The sequence below is a fragment of the Emys orbicularis genome, chromosome 3 (genome assembly GCF_028017835.1).
Source record: "Emys orbicularis isolate rEmyOrb1 chromosome 3, rEmyOrb1.hap1, whole genome shotgun sequence".
Classification (NCBI taxonomy): domain Eukaryota; kingdom Metazoa; phylum Chordata; order Testudines; family Emydidae; genus Emys; species Emys orbicularis.
The window spans coordinates 186,276,502-186,295,163 of NC_088685.1; the positions used below are offsets into that span (position 1 = coordinate 186,276,502).

General features: G+C 42.2%; 1 protein-coding gene across 24 annotated transcripts in view; it reads left to right on the forward strand.

Moving 5' to 3' along the window:
• Positions 1-18,662, forward strand: part of NRXN1 (neurexin 1) — a 1,214,702-nt gene that overhangs the window by 236,906 nt on the left and 959,134 nt on the right. For 4 of the 24 annotated variants that reach the window (XM_065401747.1, XM_065401749.1, XM_065401763.1 and 1 more), the window contains exon 5: positions 11,363-11,385. The exons of the other annotated variants lie outside the window; for them this stretch is intronic. In XM_065401747.1, the coding sequence (XP_065257819.1) occupies positions 11,363-11,385 (23 nt within the window). The remainder of the gene's footprint in view (positions 1-11,362; positions 11,386-18,662) is intronic. 24 annotated transcript variants of the gene reach the window in all.

An 18,662-nucleotide genomic window follows, 5' to 3' on the forward strand; every position in this document is an offset into this window, starting at 1 on the left:
ATGACTCTTTCCTGCAGATAAAACTGGATGAAGCAAGTAAGCAGCAAGGTCTTCCACAAATCCAGCACATGAATAATTTCTGAAGTGGCTTTAGCTATATTTAACAGATTGGAACAATCACATGGAAATCCTTAATAAACACAAGTGTATTTTTTCATGTTTCATATTATTTATATTACAGTAGCACTTAGAAGCCCCAACTGAAATTAGCCTCATTGTGCTAGGCGTTGTACAAATAGGTAGTAAGAGAATTTCTGTTCTAAAAAGATTATGACAGAGTAGAGAAAAACTGAGTCACTGAGAGAGAGTGACTTGCCCAAAGTCACGTAATAGGTCGGGGCAGCAGTGGACATAAAACCAAGGTCTCCTGACTCCCAATCCAGAGTGCAGCAGTCTTCAAGAGGAGAAACTGAGAGAGCCCCACATCAGAAATCCCATAGCCTAGTGGTTAGACCTCTCCCCTGAGAAGTGATAGAGCCTTGTTCAAATCCCTTCCCTTGGGTGCAGGAGGTACTTGAATTGGGGGCTTCCCACATCCCAGGTAAGGACCTAATCACTGGTCTAAACGTTGTAAGGAAGCTTCTCAGCTGTCTTACATGAACTCACCTGAGGGGTGAATCTGGTAGGTGGCCTCTGAGTATGCCTACCAGATTGGGCCCACACACAGCTTAGATGGCCAAACACCTATCCTCCCTGGTTTGTGAATTGTTCTTGGGCTTAGGCATCCAAATGGTACTTAGAGGGAGGCAACAATGTACATGATCAGAGGAAGAAACTTAGGGACCTTTTTACTGCAAAAACTTAGACATTGGGTGAGTTTAGGCACATAGATTTCCACGATTTGGTGGGAGTTTTGTGAATCATAGTGGAGCCTAAAACTGGAGTTTAGGTATCTAAATACTTTTGTGAATCTTGGCCTGCGGTCATACAGGAGATCTGTGACAGAGCAGGGAAGTGAACCTAGGCATCCTAAGTCCCAGGCTAATGCCTTAATTACTGGGCCAGCCTTCTTTTTCTGGCATAGCCTACATCCTGGAATCAGAACTGTAGCAGAAGTGGTGCATTTTTGCTGCACCAGGGGGATGAGGGGCTTGTAGCCCACACAACAGTTACATATTCATGGCATCTCATGGAATATACTTCCAAAGGGAGATATGAAGTCAACCTCTATATAATAAATGTTTGGAAGAAACTTCCCCTCTTGATGGTTATACCATGATTGTACACTATGTTTCTTTCACTTTTTTTTTATGAAGCATCTGGTGCTAGCAACTATAAGACAGGATACTGGAGTAGATGGACCTATGGTACAGTACCGAAGGTCTTTCTGCAATACCACAGGTCTGCTCTGTCTTCTCAGGCTTATGGTTCAGACTGGGGAGAAGTTAGGGCAGGGTCAGAGGTTCCACACTTTGCAGATCCACCAGCCTTTCTTTGTCTATGTATTACTGCAGCCCAGTAGATGCACTAATAGCCGCAGTGTGGCTGTGCTGCCGCTCCACAATCGGGAGAATATTTTTGTACCCCCAACTCTGCAGAGCAATCCTGCACCAAATCCTTGTGCTGGTACTTTGCATGGGAAAAAAGTATTAGAACCATGATACATAGACTGACATGACTGCAAGTCACTCAGCTGACTGGTGTGAGCTGAATTTTAATTTAAATCCTGCAATCCTTACTTGAACAAAATACCCTTTGGCTTTCTGAATGCAGGCTACAGGTTTAAGTGCTTAGTTTTGTCTTTTAACTGTTTGTCTGCTTATATATAAAGTGTTTGTACAGACATAGCAGTACTGTGCTATTTAGCAACCTGCCATGAACCGGGAGTGGATAGTAATGACAGAGAAACAAATCCAAAACACACCATGTAACCTTTTCCTGGTTGCAACCTTTTCCTGGCAGTTGCAACCACACCTGACATACTTGACTTTTCCCATACTTTGGCAACTCTTGTGTAGTTGTCATGCCAATAAAGTCTCATTGAATTGAAATTGCATGTGGTCTAAATTTGTCACAAATTTAAAGCAACCTCTGCTAAATTTAAAGCACAAATTAGTCTGCTTATAACATACCATATATACTCGTACATAAGCTGAATTTTTTTAGTAAAAAAGGGAAGCACCAAAGAAGGGGGTCAGCTTATGAACGGGTATAGCGAGGGAGAGGTGGGACACAGCCCCTCCCCCCAACAAAGGGAGCAAGGAGAGGCAGCACAGAAAGCAGAGCCAGAAGGGAAGAGAGGAGGCCAGAGTCTCTCCACTTCTGGCCACGCTGCTCTCCCCCCAGCCTCCAAAGCAGCTGCAGCTCTGGGGCTGGCAGGCTGCAGCTGTGCCGCTCGATCCCGCCCCCCAGAGCAAGCTGTGGACGCGCCGCCTGGGCGCCGGAGCACGTTGCAGCCGTGCCGCCCAGCCCAGCCCGCTGGAACATGCTGCAGCCGCGCTGCCCGGTCTGGCCTGCTGGAGCAGCCTGCGGTCGTGCTGCCCAGCCTGCTGGAGCAGCTGCAGCCAAGCCAGAGACATCCTCTCCTGGCCCTCCCCAGATAAGGTGGGAAGGGATGGGATGGGGAGAGTGTGGGGGTCCCGGGCTAGGGGTGTGGTCATATGGGGGGTGGTCACAGGGGTTACTCCCCTGATGCCCAGCTTCTCCCCTCCCCCAAAGAATTCCCCACCAGTTGCTGTCCCGGTAAGCAGCTGGCACGCTTGAGGTAAACAAACCATTTCAGCCCGCCAGCAACTTATCCTGATGGCCTGGGAGCCAAAGTTTGCCGACCCCTGAATTATAGGGTCGGTTTATGAACGGGTCATACAATTTTTCCCTTTTTACTTATCCATCTTGGGTGGGGTTGGCTTATAAATGAACCAGCTTATGATCAAGTATATATGGTAACTAAACAGCCTTTGAGAAGTCTTTCTTAATGTAAATAATACTGTTATGTATATGAAATAACACCATTTAAATTTCACCCAAAGAATTCAAAAATATTCTGCGGTCTTCACTAATATATACAGAATGTAAAGTATTTGGGGTTCCATCTCAATAGATGTGGTTCATATAGTTTGTTTTCCATGGTTTGAGTTGTATGCCCTATGATTGCCTTCATCAGATGGCTGTTTTTTCATAAAGCTACTTTTGTTTGTTTTAGTAGGGTGCCTCTGACTAGCAGTATGCCAATCTACATTTAAAATTGGGTTCCAGAATAGAATAACATCTTGATGTTTTGTAGCTCACCCAGCTCTAAATTGTATGTATTCGGTTGTATGTATGATTCTTTAGAAGATGAGCCCTGATGCATTGAACATTTTTACAGGAACAAATAAACAAAAATTAAGGCTGTTTAGATGCAAATATGTAGCAGAGTGGCTGCTGCTTACAGTTATTTAATATTTAATTACCAAAGTTGTATTTTTTTTTCACATTCTGTCCTATTGTAGCAGTGTGGTTTTTTTGCTGGACATCTATGGTGCCAAATCTGTAACACAGCTGCAAAATCTCTTTTTTCCTCATTAGGGACCATAAAACTGGAAACCCCAGTGGAATGAGGTGTTTAAACACTAGAAGAAGCTCTGCTATTCTACTGTTCTTCTTCAGGCTCATTGCTACAGATAGTAACTTCTTTGTTAGGTTCACAGGAACAGAAAATGTGCTGTCTGTATCTTTTTAAAAACACTTCCAATTTCCTTCTGACCTTACAGAGCTGACATGAGCTTTCAGGAGAACAAGTTTGTTTCTGGCATTAATTCCTGAATATCTGCATCCTGTAAGATATTGTGCAAGATAGGGCAACTTCCTGCAATATCTTTGGGGTCCATTGTTTTAAATGAATGGTTTATGTAAGTTTATGCTCTGTTCCATGGTGGATGGCTACTACAGATCATCTAGGAGCTATAAACAGTGATTAAGGCAGATCAGCTAGGTAACCTCCTCCAACTCTCCCCCGCCCCCATCTCTCGAAGTATCACCTTCTGGGGGAGCTCGCATAAGTGCGTTTTCCAGAGACCAACTGATAAACAAAGGACTTCTGGCTAAATAGCCTGAGTGAAAATGACTCAGGACCTTCTTTCTGATCCAGCAAACAGCTAGGAGTTTCTGTCCCCTGGGTGGGTGGGAACAATCCTTGCAGAAGCACTTGATCTACTAGGGCTCCATAAGACTGAATGATCTATGGTAAGCTTTTAGCATGTATGTAGGTTCTTTTATCCTGTTGATTTTTTTTTCTGTAATGCTTTTACCTTAAGAATAAATGTGCTTGCTTAGAAGGAACTGTGTGGCAACTCATAACTGTAGGCAATATACTAGTCATAGCCTTTGAAGAGTAAGCAAAATATGGGTGTTGGCCAGGTTAGGCAGTCTGTCTTGCTGGGAATATCACTGTGTAAATCCAGAAGCTCCACAGTCATAAAAATCCTCAGGAGGGAGTGAGATACAGGTTTCCACCCAAGAGAGGTAACAGCTAGGAGACAGAAGCCTAAAAATGGGTGGCCTTGATGGACCATGGAAGGGCAATACAGATGCAGTTGCCCTGAAACTGTGGCAATACCATGCTTAATGATTATCAAACAGTAGAATATTGAATGTTCCCTTGTGTTTTAAGGTTAGCATTTATACATTATAGCTACCAGGCTGGATTAGAGGTTTTAGACAAGATTTTTTTTTTTTCTAAATTTGGGTTGTGATTTAGAGTCAGGAATCATTAAGTCAGATTCATTTCTGATTTAATTCCACTGAAGTTAATGAGATTTCACCAGTGATGAATTTGGCCTATTGCCTTTTGTCTTCATTGTGACATGCTGACACACCATCAAAATATTTGATTAGAATGACTGATGGTCAGCATTCTGTAACGATGTGATGAGTGGTACAGACACTTTGAGACTTCAAAATTTCCTCAGTCATGGTACATTTATATAAATACGTATAATAAAGATGATATAAAATTATTCTACTTAACTGCCAGGGGGCAAATTTGTCACGTACACATGGAAAACATGCAGCGTCAGCTATATCTTAACTCAGGAAGTTCCTTCAAGAGGAAATGTAGCCAAACTCCAAACCTGGAGACAATGGAACTTTCTGTGCCTGCATCCTGTAGATAACTAACTGCTTGGTTTGCAAAATAACGAAAAGGGGGGAGCAAGTAGATGAACAATAAGGGGTCATAAGAGGGGCAGATATATGTAGCTTGCTAATTATGTATGGTAATAATAGCAAATTTTGGCCAATCATAGAGCGATAAATTATCATAGTCAACTGCATATAATGCTTTGGTGTAAGTGTTTTCTTTGTTCTTGCTGACTTATAAGCTCGAACCCAATTGCAATTGAAATAAACGGATCGCCCCTCCCGGGGCTCCTTGCTTGATTAGCTGTGTCCGTCTCTCCTTATTCCTCAGCTGGAACGGACAGGAATTTCTATAACAAAGGGAAGTGTACTTAACCACAAGAAAGAAAGGTTCTAGGGGATGCTACTATCCAGTGAATAGAGATGGTCAGAATATTTTCCACAAAAATTCATTTAATTTAAATATGCTGTTTTTACTGAAGCTGAAACGTTCTATGGAGACATCTGTTTTGACCAAGTTTTTGTCTGAAAGTTTTCTTTTTTTGCGGGGAGGGGAGAGGAAAAGATCTCTTTTATCCATGCACACTCTAGCCTGGAATGTGGGAGACGCAAGTTCAAATCCTTGCTCTACCTGATTCAGAGTGATCAGGGATGAAAACTCTAAATCAGGTAGAGCAGGGACTGGGATCTGAGTTTCCCAGCCCAGTGCCCTAACCACCAGCTCAGAGAGAGACACAAACACACACTTTCCCAAATCAAAAAGCTCAGTTTTGGATCCAAAACCGATATTTCAACACAACTGAATTTTTGCAAAAACATCCAAAAGGCTTTGGGTTTACTTTAGTGTGGAATGAAAACAAATTCTGAAACCTCAAAAGTTGCCATGAAACTAAATTGTCAACTTCTGGTCAGCTCTACTAGAAAAGCTCCTCCCTCCTCTCCGGCTGGTAAGAGAGGACAGTTAAATCTCATCAGAGCCATTTGCTGTCTCCCTCTTAAGCATCTCTGAGGACACTAGTGAAGTCATAAAAAGTCTGTTCTACCTGTCACAGGAGATGAATTCTGAAATGGCTTCCACTTTATTTGGTGAATGGTCTTGCCAGAGCTTTTTTATAACTGTCTTATTTCTCCTCGTGAAGTTTTTCTTTTGTTTTCTATTGCTGTTGATGGAACTGTAGAGCACGAAGGAAGAGTTTTAATTTACTGAATACCAGTTTCTTCCTTTGCTGAGCTGCTTTCTTGTGAGAAATCCTCTGTTGGAAAATGTTTTGCTAGTTTGGTAATTTCTTGCTCAAAATTGTGTGTGTGTGTGTGTGTGCGTGCGCACATATGTTTCTTGTAATTCAGTTTTATTATTTTGTTACTGAACTTTTCACTAGAAATAAACACAGCAGAGTTTAAGACTAAGAGGGTGAAGGTTCTAAAATGGCAGACTGGCTATGTGAAATCATTCTGATAGAATGGAATACTGTTTTGGAGACCCTCCCTCTATTTAATTCCATCTTTACTGCAGTACGGCGTGTACCTGCTTTGGTGATTCAGAATTTGCAACATAGTTCTATTATGCCCACAAAATTTTTGCTTTGAGTTGATTTGTTTAGCTCATCAAGCTTTTGGTACGGTCTCCCACAGTATTCTTGCCGCCAAGTTAAAGAAGTATGGGCTGGATGAATGGACTGTAAGGTGGATAGAAAGCTGGCTAGATCGTCGGGCTCAACGGGTAGTGATCAATGGCTCCATGTCTAGTTGGCAGCCGGTTTCAAGCGGCGTGCCCCAAGGGTCGGTCCTGGGGCCGGTTTTGTTTAATATCTTTATTAATGATCTGGAGGATGGTGTGGACTGCACTCTCAGCAAGTTTGCAGATGACACTAAACTGGGAGGCATGATAGATACACTGGAGGGTAGGGATCGGATACAGAGGGACCTAGACAAATTAGAGGATTGGGCCAAAAAAAACCTGATGAGGTTCAACAAGGACAAGTGCAGAGTCCTGCACTTAGGATGGAAGAATCCTATGCACTGCTACAGACTAGGGACCGAATGGCTAGGTAGCAGTTCTGCAGAAAAGGACCTAGGGGTCACAGTGGACGAGAAGCTGGATATGAGTCAACAGTGTGCTCTTGTTGCCAAGAAGGCTAACGGCATTTTGGGCTGTATAAGTAGGGGCATTGCCAGCAGATCGAGGAACGTGATTGTTCCCCTTTATTCGACATTGGTGAGGCCTCATCTGGAATACTGTGTCCAGTTTTGGGGCCCACACTACAAGAAGGATGTGAAAAAATTGGAAAGAGTCCAGCGGAGGGCAACAAAAATGATTAGGGGTCTGGAGCACATGACTTATGAGGAGAGGCTGAGGGAACTGGGATTGTTTAGTCTCCAGAAGAGAAGAATGAGGGGGGATTTGATAGCTGCTTTCAACTACCTGAAGGGGGGTTCCAAAGAGGATGGAGCTCGGCTGTTCTCAGTGGTGGCAGATGACAGAACAAGGAGCAATGGTCTCAAGTTGCAGTGGGGGGAGGTCTAGGTTGGATATTAGGAAACACTATTTCACTAGGAGGGTGGTGAAGCACTGGAATGCGTTACCTAGGGAGGTGGTGGAATCTCCTTCCTTGGAGGTTTTTAAGGCCTGGCTTGACAAAGCCCTGGCTGGGATGATTTAGTTGGGAATTGGTCCTGCTTTGAGCAGGGGGTTGGACTATATGACCTCCTGAGGTCCCTTCCAACCCTGATATTCTATGATTCTATGATCTACAACTCCTTTAAAATGTTTCTCAGATCACATTGCAAACTATTGTGTTGTCAGTGAAGTGTTTGAAAATATGACCCTTAAAAGCTCAGAGCAGCAGGCATATCAAAAGAACTGCAGATGTGTTAAACAACCCCCCCACTCACGTTTTTTGGGGCGTGACTTGTATTTGAATTCTTGATGTTGGTAATAAATAGTATATTAAAATTAATTTAGTTCAGTATTTGTGGTATTCATGGTATTCCTTATAGGTATAGGGAAGCTTAGATAGTACTGGATTTAGGCCTCTATTCTACAAGCTGATACCTGTGGATGGACCTATCCACCTGCACAGTTTAGCTTCCAAGGTTGGTGTCATAATGAGGTAACCCTACCTTAGGCAAAACTGGCCCTTTTTAAAAGGGTTTGGTCCCTATACATGTATGTTATCTTGCTCTCTGCTAAGCAGTAGAAGATGTCAGGGTTGGGGGAGCTTTGCAGGTCAGCTTCTCATTGGAGGAGAAATCAGTAATAGACTCTAGGCATATTCTTAGTGCAACTTGTTTGTTTTGCAGATTTACACTCCAGTCCTTGAACAAAGGTGGTTATAAAGAGCACATAGGTAGTCTACTCTTACAGGGATCTCAGCTCAAATACCAGTGCCCAGTTGCTAGGGAGCAACTCTACCTCAATAATTGACTCTAATTAAAGAGATTGAGGCAAAAAGCAAACCCTTTATTGCTTCTCACAGCTCCCCAGGAAGGAAACCACATTGGAAAACTCACAGCTGGACAGCATTGTTTCAAAGACAAACCAGTGACTGCATGCTGTGAAAACTTGTAAACTCTAGGTAACAGTGCCAGCTGGTGATTCCTGCTATAGCAAATACACAAATAGACAGGAGAGTGGGGGATATAATCTACAGGTATATGAAGGATGTTAAAACAGAAAAAAAATTAGCTGAAATCGTAAAGATGTGCTCAGACCACACAAGTTTGCAGGAGTTCAGAGCAACAGGATGAAATTCAAATTTTCTCTTTTTTAAGTTAATAGCAGAAAACTTCCTTACACTGAGGTCTTGTATGAAAGGAAAGGATTAGAAGTCCTCCTTTCTCAGGTGTAGACTCTAAAATTAAACCAAACCCAAACTGGAGACAACCCAACACTGGCAAGGAAATGAATGATTTCTAGGACTTTTCCATCTAAACCCTCTGTGTTTCTATACAGTCATAGCTGACGGTAAATTCAGTTTAAAAATACTTAACTGTATTTGAGTTATAGGAGTTAAAACAAGCTTCTGAAACCACAAAAAAGTTTACCTTAAAAAAATTCTATAACCTGAAAACTTCTGAGCCAACATTTTTCAATATATATGTAAAAAAAAAAATTTAAAAAGTCTTGGCTTTAGACTACAGATGATGAAAAGTTTAAGCCTGGAGCAAGTTTTTTGGGTCAAGTTATAATACTCTTCAAAACAGGAGGTCAGATTCTGAGCAGTTACACTGGCATAAACCTAGAGCATCTCCTTTCAAGCCAATGGAGTTATTCTGGATTTAAGTTGGTATTGCTGAGGTTAGAATTTGGCCCAGGGCTTTACAGTGGAAGTACAGGTATTAAATAAATGTACTCATGGAAAACCTTCATTTAATCCTCTCATTTTAACTGCTTGGACACATACTGCTAGTAAAATTCAATGTATTTTATGGGAAATGTTTCATGAAATTTCTGTATTTAAAACTATATTACAGCAAAATGACGTTTCAAGCTTCTTAAATACAGCAGGAGAGAGATGTGTGACAGGGATTTGACAAAGGAGAGGAGTAGACCATGCAAGCTTTACTTTTGATTCAGACTTAGTTATGAAGGATGCTTTATGGTTTACATTGATTAAAAATTTGCAAAGAATGCCTGATGTTATATTAACATTGATGAAGAGCTTGCCTGCTACATTTTGAATGCAGTTGCCATGGCAACTGTACTATGGAGTGACCCAGATTAATTTTCCACCAGCCAAACTTAGTGCCTTGTCAGTTTTTCTTCTTGTACTATGGATAAGCAGGCTAAAATTTATTTATTTTTTAAAAGAAGCATGCATTATGATTTCCTTTCTTTATTCTTGACAATAATGACTGAGCAGCTTTAATCAAACAAAAATATATATTTGACTAAAGAAATTTAAGGGAAGTTTGCCATTTAATTTATACTATCATACAAAGGAAAGCATTTGAATGAATAATTACTAATGGAATGAAAAAGCCTCATATTTTCAGTCTTTCCTTGATTATTATGGTGGCTAATATAATGTGGTCTCATGGAACCGAAAGCTCAGGCTTTTGACTATTGTGGAATTGCAGCATAAATTCTTTCTACATTTTCCATTTGTGAGCAAATCTTTATCATGCCTAATCTGAGCAAAGGCATAGCACCCCTACCAGATTCCATGCAGATTCCACCACACTCCTTGAATAAAAGGCTTTGAGTTACTACAGAGAATTCTTTCCCAGATGTCTGGCTGGTATATCTTGCCCATATGATCACCATATCTGCAGTCGGGAAGGAATATTGTCCCAGGTCAGATTGGCAGAGACCTTACGTTTTTTTCACCTTCCTCTGCAGCATGGGGCACAGGTCATTTGCAGATTAATGTAACTAATGTAAATGGTGGATTTTCTGTCTTTAAACCATAAGGACTTCAGTAACTCAGCCAGAGATTAGGGATCTATTACAGGAGTGGGTGGGTGAGGTTCTGTGGCCTACAATGTGCAGGAGGTTAGACTAGATGGTCTTGATGGCCCCTTCTGACCTTAAAGTCTGAGTCTGAATTTTGTGAATGAGGAAAAAACCATCTGACAAGGAGAGAAAACAAAGATACAAACTTTTAGGCTATTTCTACACTACAGGCTAGGGCTGTGATTCCCAGTTCACATACCCATATTCATGCTAGCTCTCATTGAGCATGTGAGCATAAATAGTAGCTGTGGTAGCACAGGCAGCAGTGATATGTAAACCACTGTTGGTTAGTAAACTGTTGTTTCCCCTTTACTAATGTGTGTGTGTGTATGTGTGTGTGTGGGGGGGAGGGGGCGGGGGAAGGATGTTTACTTCAGCCTGAGACCTGGCATAGCAATTTTCACAGCTGAGTTATAAACAGCTGACAAATAGGTTTTATGCTAGAAATGCAGACAAAGCTGTAACCATAATAGGCAGAATAATATTCCCTGTCACATGACACCTGAGGGCAGCTTATCTATAATTACTGAAGTGGCTGAAAATCAAGAAAATGCTTTTGGAAATGGTTAAAACGATAAACTTTTGTGTATAAAATTGAATAATGTAGTTAAAATAAAAGCTAAGTAATGCTTCTAGTGATGTGTCTATGAATTTATAGGGCTCTATAGGTGAATTAGAGGAATGGATGGGGGGGGGGAATCATTCATCCAAAATGGCTCAATACTTTTGGCTAATAATCTGACCCTTTCACATGAACTTGCTGCCCTCAGTACATCAAATGCTTTAAAATATCATGAGGAATGTTTGTATTTTGTTTATATTGAATCCCTATACTCTCCCTACTCCAAGATATAATTTTTGCTCACGGGGGGGTAGGGGGGTGGGGTATAACACTGACAGAACCCAATCATTGGCTGGCAGGATCAAACCTGGGATCTCTGAAGCTAAATGCATGAGTCTCTAGTGCATAAGCTAAAAGCCACATGGCCCTTAGCTAAGGCCATAGCAGACTCACAGCACCAAAGCCAGGAGATATGTGGGTTACATGTGGAGAAAAAGAACCCAGTGTTACTAGTAGGATGTGCACCCCCACCCCCGCCTCTGTAACATAATGAAGAGACAGCAGGGTTTAACTGGGCATGGCATATATCAAACTTTTGATTGCCTTATACTTTTTCTCTAATGTCTAACTGAACTTTTCCCTCACTGTATAGTAACATCTTTCATATTTCAGAGCCCTATTTCAAGGGAACCTAATAAACACACTGACTGTGAAATATTAATTTCAATAGAAGCCAGATTACTTAATGGGAAAGAAAGAGCTTCCAAATATGACCTTTTTGGAAAGCTTCATAAGACCGAGAGGTACAATACATTTTACCAAGTCACATAAAAGGTTACACAGAGGCTTTCATGGCTGTACAGTGGCTTTTATATAGAGTGTATTGTCTGAAAAGGGGGAGTTTTGCACCTTCTCCATTTTGATGCAAGGAATCAAAGTAGTGCAGCTTCACTCTGCTGCAAAATCTTGTGATCCTAGAGTCAACTTGTAATGAGTGCACATCGCTAAATGTCAGCAGAGATACTGACCAGGAAAGGCAAGAGAAATGCAGGTCAGGAGGAAAACAATGCACCAAGAATGCAGTATCATGTACAAAACTACAAACTCAGAAGGGGCAAGTTAACCTTCTGTTGTGTGTTGTTCTGTAGCTGATTGCTGCCTGTTCCATAGACTTTTAACTGAGGTGGTGGTGCTCTGTGTTGCAATGCCAACTTGGTTGAAACTCAGTTGTTGGTCCATGCTGGTAGTCCAGCTTTTAGAGAAGTGAGACAATACAGGAGAACTGTGATGCTGAGCAGAGAGGTTGAAAAGGAGCTGAGGCAAATTTTAAGTGAGACACTGGGATACCTGAAGACATACTTAAGGGCAGTAGAGAGACTGCTCCATCACACCAGTGTCCTGCAGCTTTCTGTAGCCAAACATGATTTTGTAATTCCCCTCTCCATTCCGTGTACATGGCCGGCTTTGCTCTTGCTCTGGGAGTGATGAGGTTGTCTTTCAGGGAAGGATGCTCCTCCTCACTCTGCTCTTGGCTCCTGCTATGGGATTTTCTTATGCTGTGATTAATCTTTGAAGCAGCAGTCTGTTTTCAGGCACGTGTTTTCTCCTATTGCCTTCCCTGTTTATGATATCAGGAACTGTTAGGAAGCTCCTCTTCCTAGAACAATGACAGTATTGCCAATCCGAAGTTAAAATTCTTGTCAGGGTCCCAAAAATCAAATAATTTGCTTAAAAAACATGAGATTTGATAAAATGACTCCATGTTGGTGAGCAGCTAGGAGGGTGGCTAGCGGATAGTGTGAGACGCGGCTAGCGGAGCAGATAGCAGGGTGGCTGGCGGTGAAGACTGCAGCAGAACCCCACGGAGAGGCATGGCAATCGGCCGTCAACCCGAGCAGCGGAGCATGTAAGGTGCCCTCTCTCTCTCTCTCCCCCCCGCCCCCATACCTCCTGTTCTTCCACCCAGGCTGGGAGGTAAACTCTGCAGATGAACTTCTGAACTCTGGGGGGCTGCACTGACCAAGGACAGAAACTGTGGGAGGGGTGACTGTTGGGTTGCTGGACTCAAGAACCAACCTGGGGCTGCACTGACCAAGGTCAGAAACTGTGGGTGGGGGTAACTGTTGGGTTGCTGGACTTAAGACCCTGAGGGGAAAAGGACACTGCCAAACTTACTTGGGGGTGGGTCTTTTGCTCATGGTTTGTGTTATGAATCCTGTTTGTGGTGTTTCCCCAACATAATGCCGCATTGTTTCCCTCCTTTATTAAAAGGCTTTTGCTACACTCAGACTCTGTGCTTGCGAGAGGGGAAGTATTGCCTCTTAGAGGCGCCCAGGGGTGTGGTATGTAATTGTCCCAGGTCACTGCATGGGGGCTCGAGCCGGTTTTGTATTGTGTTATTGAAACGGAACCCCTAGATACTGAACCCGGCCCTTGTTGCTGCCAACTCTGATGGCAGAAGGGTTACACTTACGAGTGGAGTATTTTAGTTAGTATAGGAGTGATCTTGTCCCAGTGGTTTTGATCACTTATGTCAGTGATTTTTATAAATGGAGAGCACTGTAAATAAAAATGGAGATTCTCATGAACTAACATGACTCCCAGGACCTGAAGCTTTAAGAAAAAGATCAAATATCACCTGACTTTCAATAAAATCATGAGAGTTCACAACACTGTATGAATGAAGAAAAGGAGAGTTTGGGGCTCACATACAGTAAAAGTTAATATTAAAAAAGGAAATATAAGACACAGAAAAACCCCAAACAGGATTTCACTTAGTCTCAGTCGTGCTCTCAAAATCAGGGCTAGAAAAGAGTGCACTCCAAGGTCTAATTGTGAAAATCTGTTTCCCCATGATGGGCTAATAATTTCTCTCACCCTGGTCCCAGATTAAAAAGGTTGCCTACCGTATATATAATTTTGTTGGTGGAGGAGCTCATACAGAGACAGCCCACTGTTACGATGCCAGGGCTTGGCAAACAGAGAGACGTTATTGTGAGCACCGAACACAGTGAGGCAGATCTTCAGCTGGCATCAGTTATTGCCAAGCCCCATTTGGAGCTGGGATTTGTACTAGCTGAGAAACTGCACCATTGTTCATATGATCAGAGAGCATCAATTGTGGTAACACTTGCCCTAGTCCAATGAAGATGAAAAAATAATAACTTTATAATACTTCATCTCCCTTTCTGAACACTGCCTGTTTGCCCTCATTTAGGGTTCAGTCCTGCAAGGGATTGAGCACACTGGGCAAATCCAGCTAAACATTTAAGCACATGCTTACATTTCAGCACACAACTAGTCCCATGGAAGCCAACTGGGCTTCTTGTGTGCTTAAAGTTAAATATGTGCTTAAATGTTTTGCTGGATTGAGCTAGTGTGCTCAGTACCTTGAATGATCAAGCCCTTGATTCACAAAGGCATTTAAGCATGTGCTTAAATCCATCCTTGTTTACCAAAGTACTTAAACATTTGTTTGTTTTTAAGCATGTGCTCAAGCACAAGTTGTGGAGTAACTGTATACCCTTCTGAGTCGAGTCCTTACGTTTGTATTAGGTTGTAGTCCATATAGGCACACTGTTTCTCCTTTAAAATCTTGTTATCAGTCTTCTGAAGAGGAAAAAATTGTTTGAGGTGCTTGACTGAACAAACAGATGTGCTAAAGAATACTTGCAAGGGACTTCACTCCTCCCAAATGCTAACTCTTAAATGGAACTCTTTTGTCTAGCTTGTAATATTGTTCTCGCATGGAATTAACTGGGGTCATGGAAGGATGCCTGTCCTCCTCTGTACACAGAGCAATGCAATATTTATTTGCAAAGAGGTTTAAAATAATTGCATCACTGGTGTTCACAAACATTGTATTATTTATGAGTTCCCAGAATAAAACAGCAACTTTAAGATTTCTTGTTTCCCACAGTTTAGTGACAGGAATAATTTTTTTTCTTTCAAAGGGGGGCACCAGACCTCCCACACTAGGACAAACTTTTATCAGTCAGGGGTGTGAAAAAACACACCCCATGACAGACCTAAGTTTCACCAACAAAAGTTCCAGTGCGGACAGCGCTATATTGACAGGAGAGCATCTCCCACTGACATAACTACTGCCATTCATTGGGGATGGTTTAATTATGCCAACAGGCGAGCTTTCTCCCATCGGCAGAGAGCGGCAACACGGAAGACCTTACAGTGGCACAGCTGCAGTGGTACGGCTGTGCTGCTGTAAGGTCTGTAGCCTAAAATTAGGTCCATTATATTGTTTGTGGTCCTTTGCAGTGTCATGCTTTCCTTTGCAAAAAATTTATTCACTAACCCAGGATGTGTACAGATTTATTGAATTCAGACTTAAGGTGTGTATTGGAGCCTGCTTCTTATGCAGATTAATTCCTGGTTGATAGCAAGTGGGGTAAACTTGCTTCATACAAAGAGTTTAGTAGCATAAGGGCCACCTGTCGGAGAACACTTTTCACAAAGCAATTACTCAATATGTGACCTATCAGTAGGGCTCCGTATCTGTCACAAAGGTCGCGGAAGTCACAGATTCCATGACTTTCCGCGACCTCCATGTCTTCTGCAGTGGCCAGTGTGACTGACCCCAGGGCCACCCGAGTAGCTGGTCCAAGTGCCAGCTGCTCAGGTGGTCCTGGGGACAGCCACTCCAGATTTAGCCAGGGATATTTATAGTACAAGTCATGGACAGGTCACACGATCATGAATTTTTGTTTATTGCCCATGGCCTGTCCATGACTTTTATTAAAAATACACATGACTAAATTGTAGCCTTACCTATGAGTCCTCATCCTCAAAGAAAACATGCACAACTCTTTCAAAAGACAAGCCTGGGAGCTTAAATTCATAACTCTGCTAGACACTACAAATCATGGGCTGAATAGAGATATTGGATTTATGGCTCATTACAAAAGTCTGTAAACCACTAACCCCCTCTTTTTGTCCTATGACTGCAGATATGCTAATAAGCCACTCTACCTTGAATGGTCCCTTAGAATATGTGCTAACTACTTTTGCTAAACAGTCTCGTCCACTTTGCATTTAGCTCTGACCCTCGGAATACCTTTCCCAGACCTGAAGAAAAGCTCTGTGCTTCAAAAGTTTGTATCTCTAAAGTACACATACAGTGTTTCAGCTGTACAGCTGCACCGATGCAGCTGTGCTGCTGCAGCGCATCTGGTGAAGACACTATGCCAACAGGAGAGAGCTCTCCCATCGGCATAATACAACCACCTACTTGAGTGGCTCTCCCGCTGACAGGACTGTCCAACTGGCACTTATTTCATTGTAATTTATTTCACTTTAGGGGGGTGGTTTATTCATGCCCCTGAGCAATATAAGTTATGCCGACATAAACTGTAGTGTAGACATAGCTTAACCAACAGAAGTTGGTCCAATAAAAGATATTACCTCACCCACCTTGTCTCTAACATCCTGGGACTGATACAGCTACAACTACACTGCATAAAATTTGGCAGTCAGTTTTATATTGATGCTGAAGCTTCCCACTGTATCTTGGGTTGTAAATGTGTTTTTGAAAGATTAATAGTTGTAAAGTACCATGCGTAGACTTCTTTTTATTAAAAAAGACACTAGAAAATGCAGCAGAGCTGATCGCTAGTGAGTCCTTGTTAGTGAGAATTGCACAAAACATGCACAATCATTCTCCAAATCCTTATAAAAAATTTACTGTTGGAAAATTCTTTCACATAAATATAAACCTGGTAAAGCAGTTTTATGGCCACACTGAAACAAAGAGGGGAAATATTCAAAGTCATCCACAAGATTGAAAATGTGCAATACTAACCTCCAAAAGAATACAAGTGGCAGATCCTCTGAAGTCTGAGAAACGTGTGCAGCAAATTTCATTTTTCAGGATGACTGTACCTTCCTACGGAGAGTATCAGCAACTACTTATTAGTTTCAAAAGGCTCTGTCAAGGTGTCTGGAGCACAATCTATCTACACTAGAGTCAAGGAAAAGCACCAGAACATGAGGGAAACCAGTAATGGGATGGGGGTGAGGTGAAGGCGGGGAGGGAAAGTATAATACTTTACAGGAGGTAGGGCGTGTGTGTGTAATACTTGCGTAAGTGTTTAAAACAGATAGACATCATTACCCTCATTTTCCAGCCAAGTGAAATACTTTGTATTTATGTTGCACTCTTGTCTGTAGGTCTCAGTGGCGAGAAGGAGGAAGATAAACATTTGTATCTGAATATAACAAAGGAGGTAATTGAAGCCCAGAGAAGCTAAGTGACTTGCCCAAGTGCATCAATGACAAAGGCCTGGTCTACACTACGACTTTAATTCGGATTTAGCTGCTTTAATTCGAATTAACGCTTGACCCGTCCACACAACGAAGCCATTTAATTCGAATTAAAGAGCCCTTTAATTCGATTTCTGTACTCCTCGACGAGAGGAGTAGCGTCAAAATCGGTATTGTTAATCCGAATTAAGGTTAGTGTGGCCGCAATTCGATGTTATTGGCAATTAGATGTTATTGGCTACCCACAATGCAATGCTCTGGAAATCGATGCTACTACGGTAGCTTGGACGCACACCATAACATAAGAACATAAGAACATAAGAAAGGCCGTACTGGGTCAGACCAAAGGTCCATCTAGCCCAGTATCTGTCTACCGACAGTGGCCAATGCCAGGTGCCCCAGAGGGAGTGAACCTAACAGGCAATGATCAAGTGATCTCTCTCCTGCCATCCATCTCCATCCTCTGACGAACAGAGGCTAGGGACACCATTCTTACCCATCCTGGCTAATAGCCATTTATGGACTTAGCCACCATGAATTTATCCAGTCCCCTTTTAAACATTGTTATAGTCCTAGCCTTCACAACCTCCTCAGGTAAGGAGTTCCACAAGTTTACTGTGCGCGGCGTGAAGAAGAACTTCCTTTTATTTGTTTTAAACCTGCTGCCTATTAATTTCATTTGGTGACCCCTAGTTCTTGTATTATGGGAATAAGTAAATAACTTTTCCTTATCCACTTTCTCAACATCACTCATGATTCCGAATTAATGGTGCCTAGTGTGGCCGAATACATTCGAATTTATAAAATCGGTTTCCTAAATTCGAATTATATAAATTCGGATTAATCCTGTAGTGTAGACATACCCAAAGTCAGGCATAGAACTCAGGTTTTCTGACTGCCACCTGATGGTCAGTTTACTACTCTGCAAATGCCCCTAAGAGTATGTCTACCTTGCAGCTGGGAACAAGCATCACACATGAGATAGACTCACACTAGCTCCGCTGGAGCTGCTGTGCTAAAAATAGCAGTGTGGACATTGTGGCATAGTGGACAACCCAGGCTAGCCTCCCAAAATACAAACCTGCCTGACCCCCTGGGTCCGTACTTGAGTGGCTAGTCCATGCTGCAACATCCACATTGCTATTCTGAGCATGTTCCCAGCTGCAGTGTAAACATACCCAAAGTGAGTTACCCAAGGCAACTGTGACAGCCTGCTCTGTCTCTTGAAAATATTTTTGGTGTTTTTTTTTTTTTTTAACACTGCTAAATTCTTCCTTTGTCTGTTTTCTTCCTGAGTCATCGCAGCACACC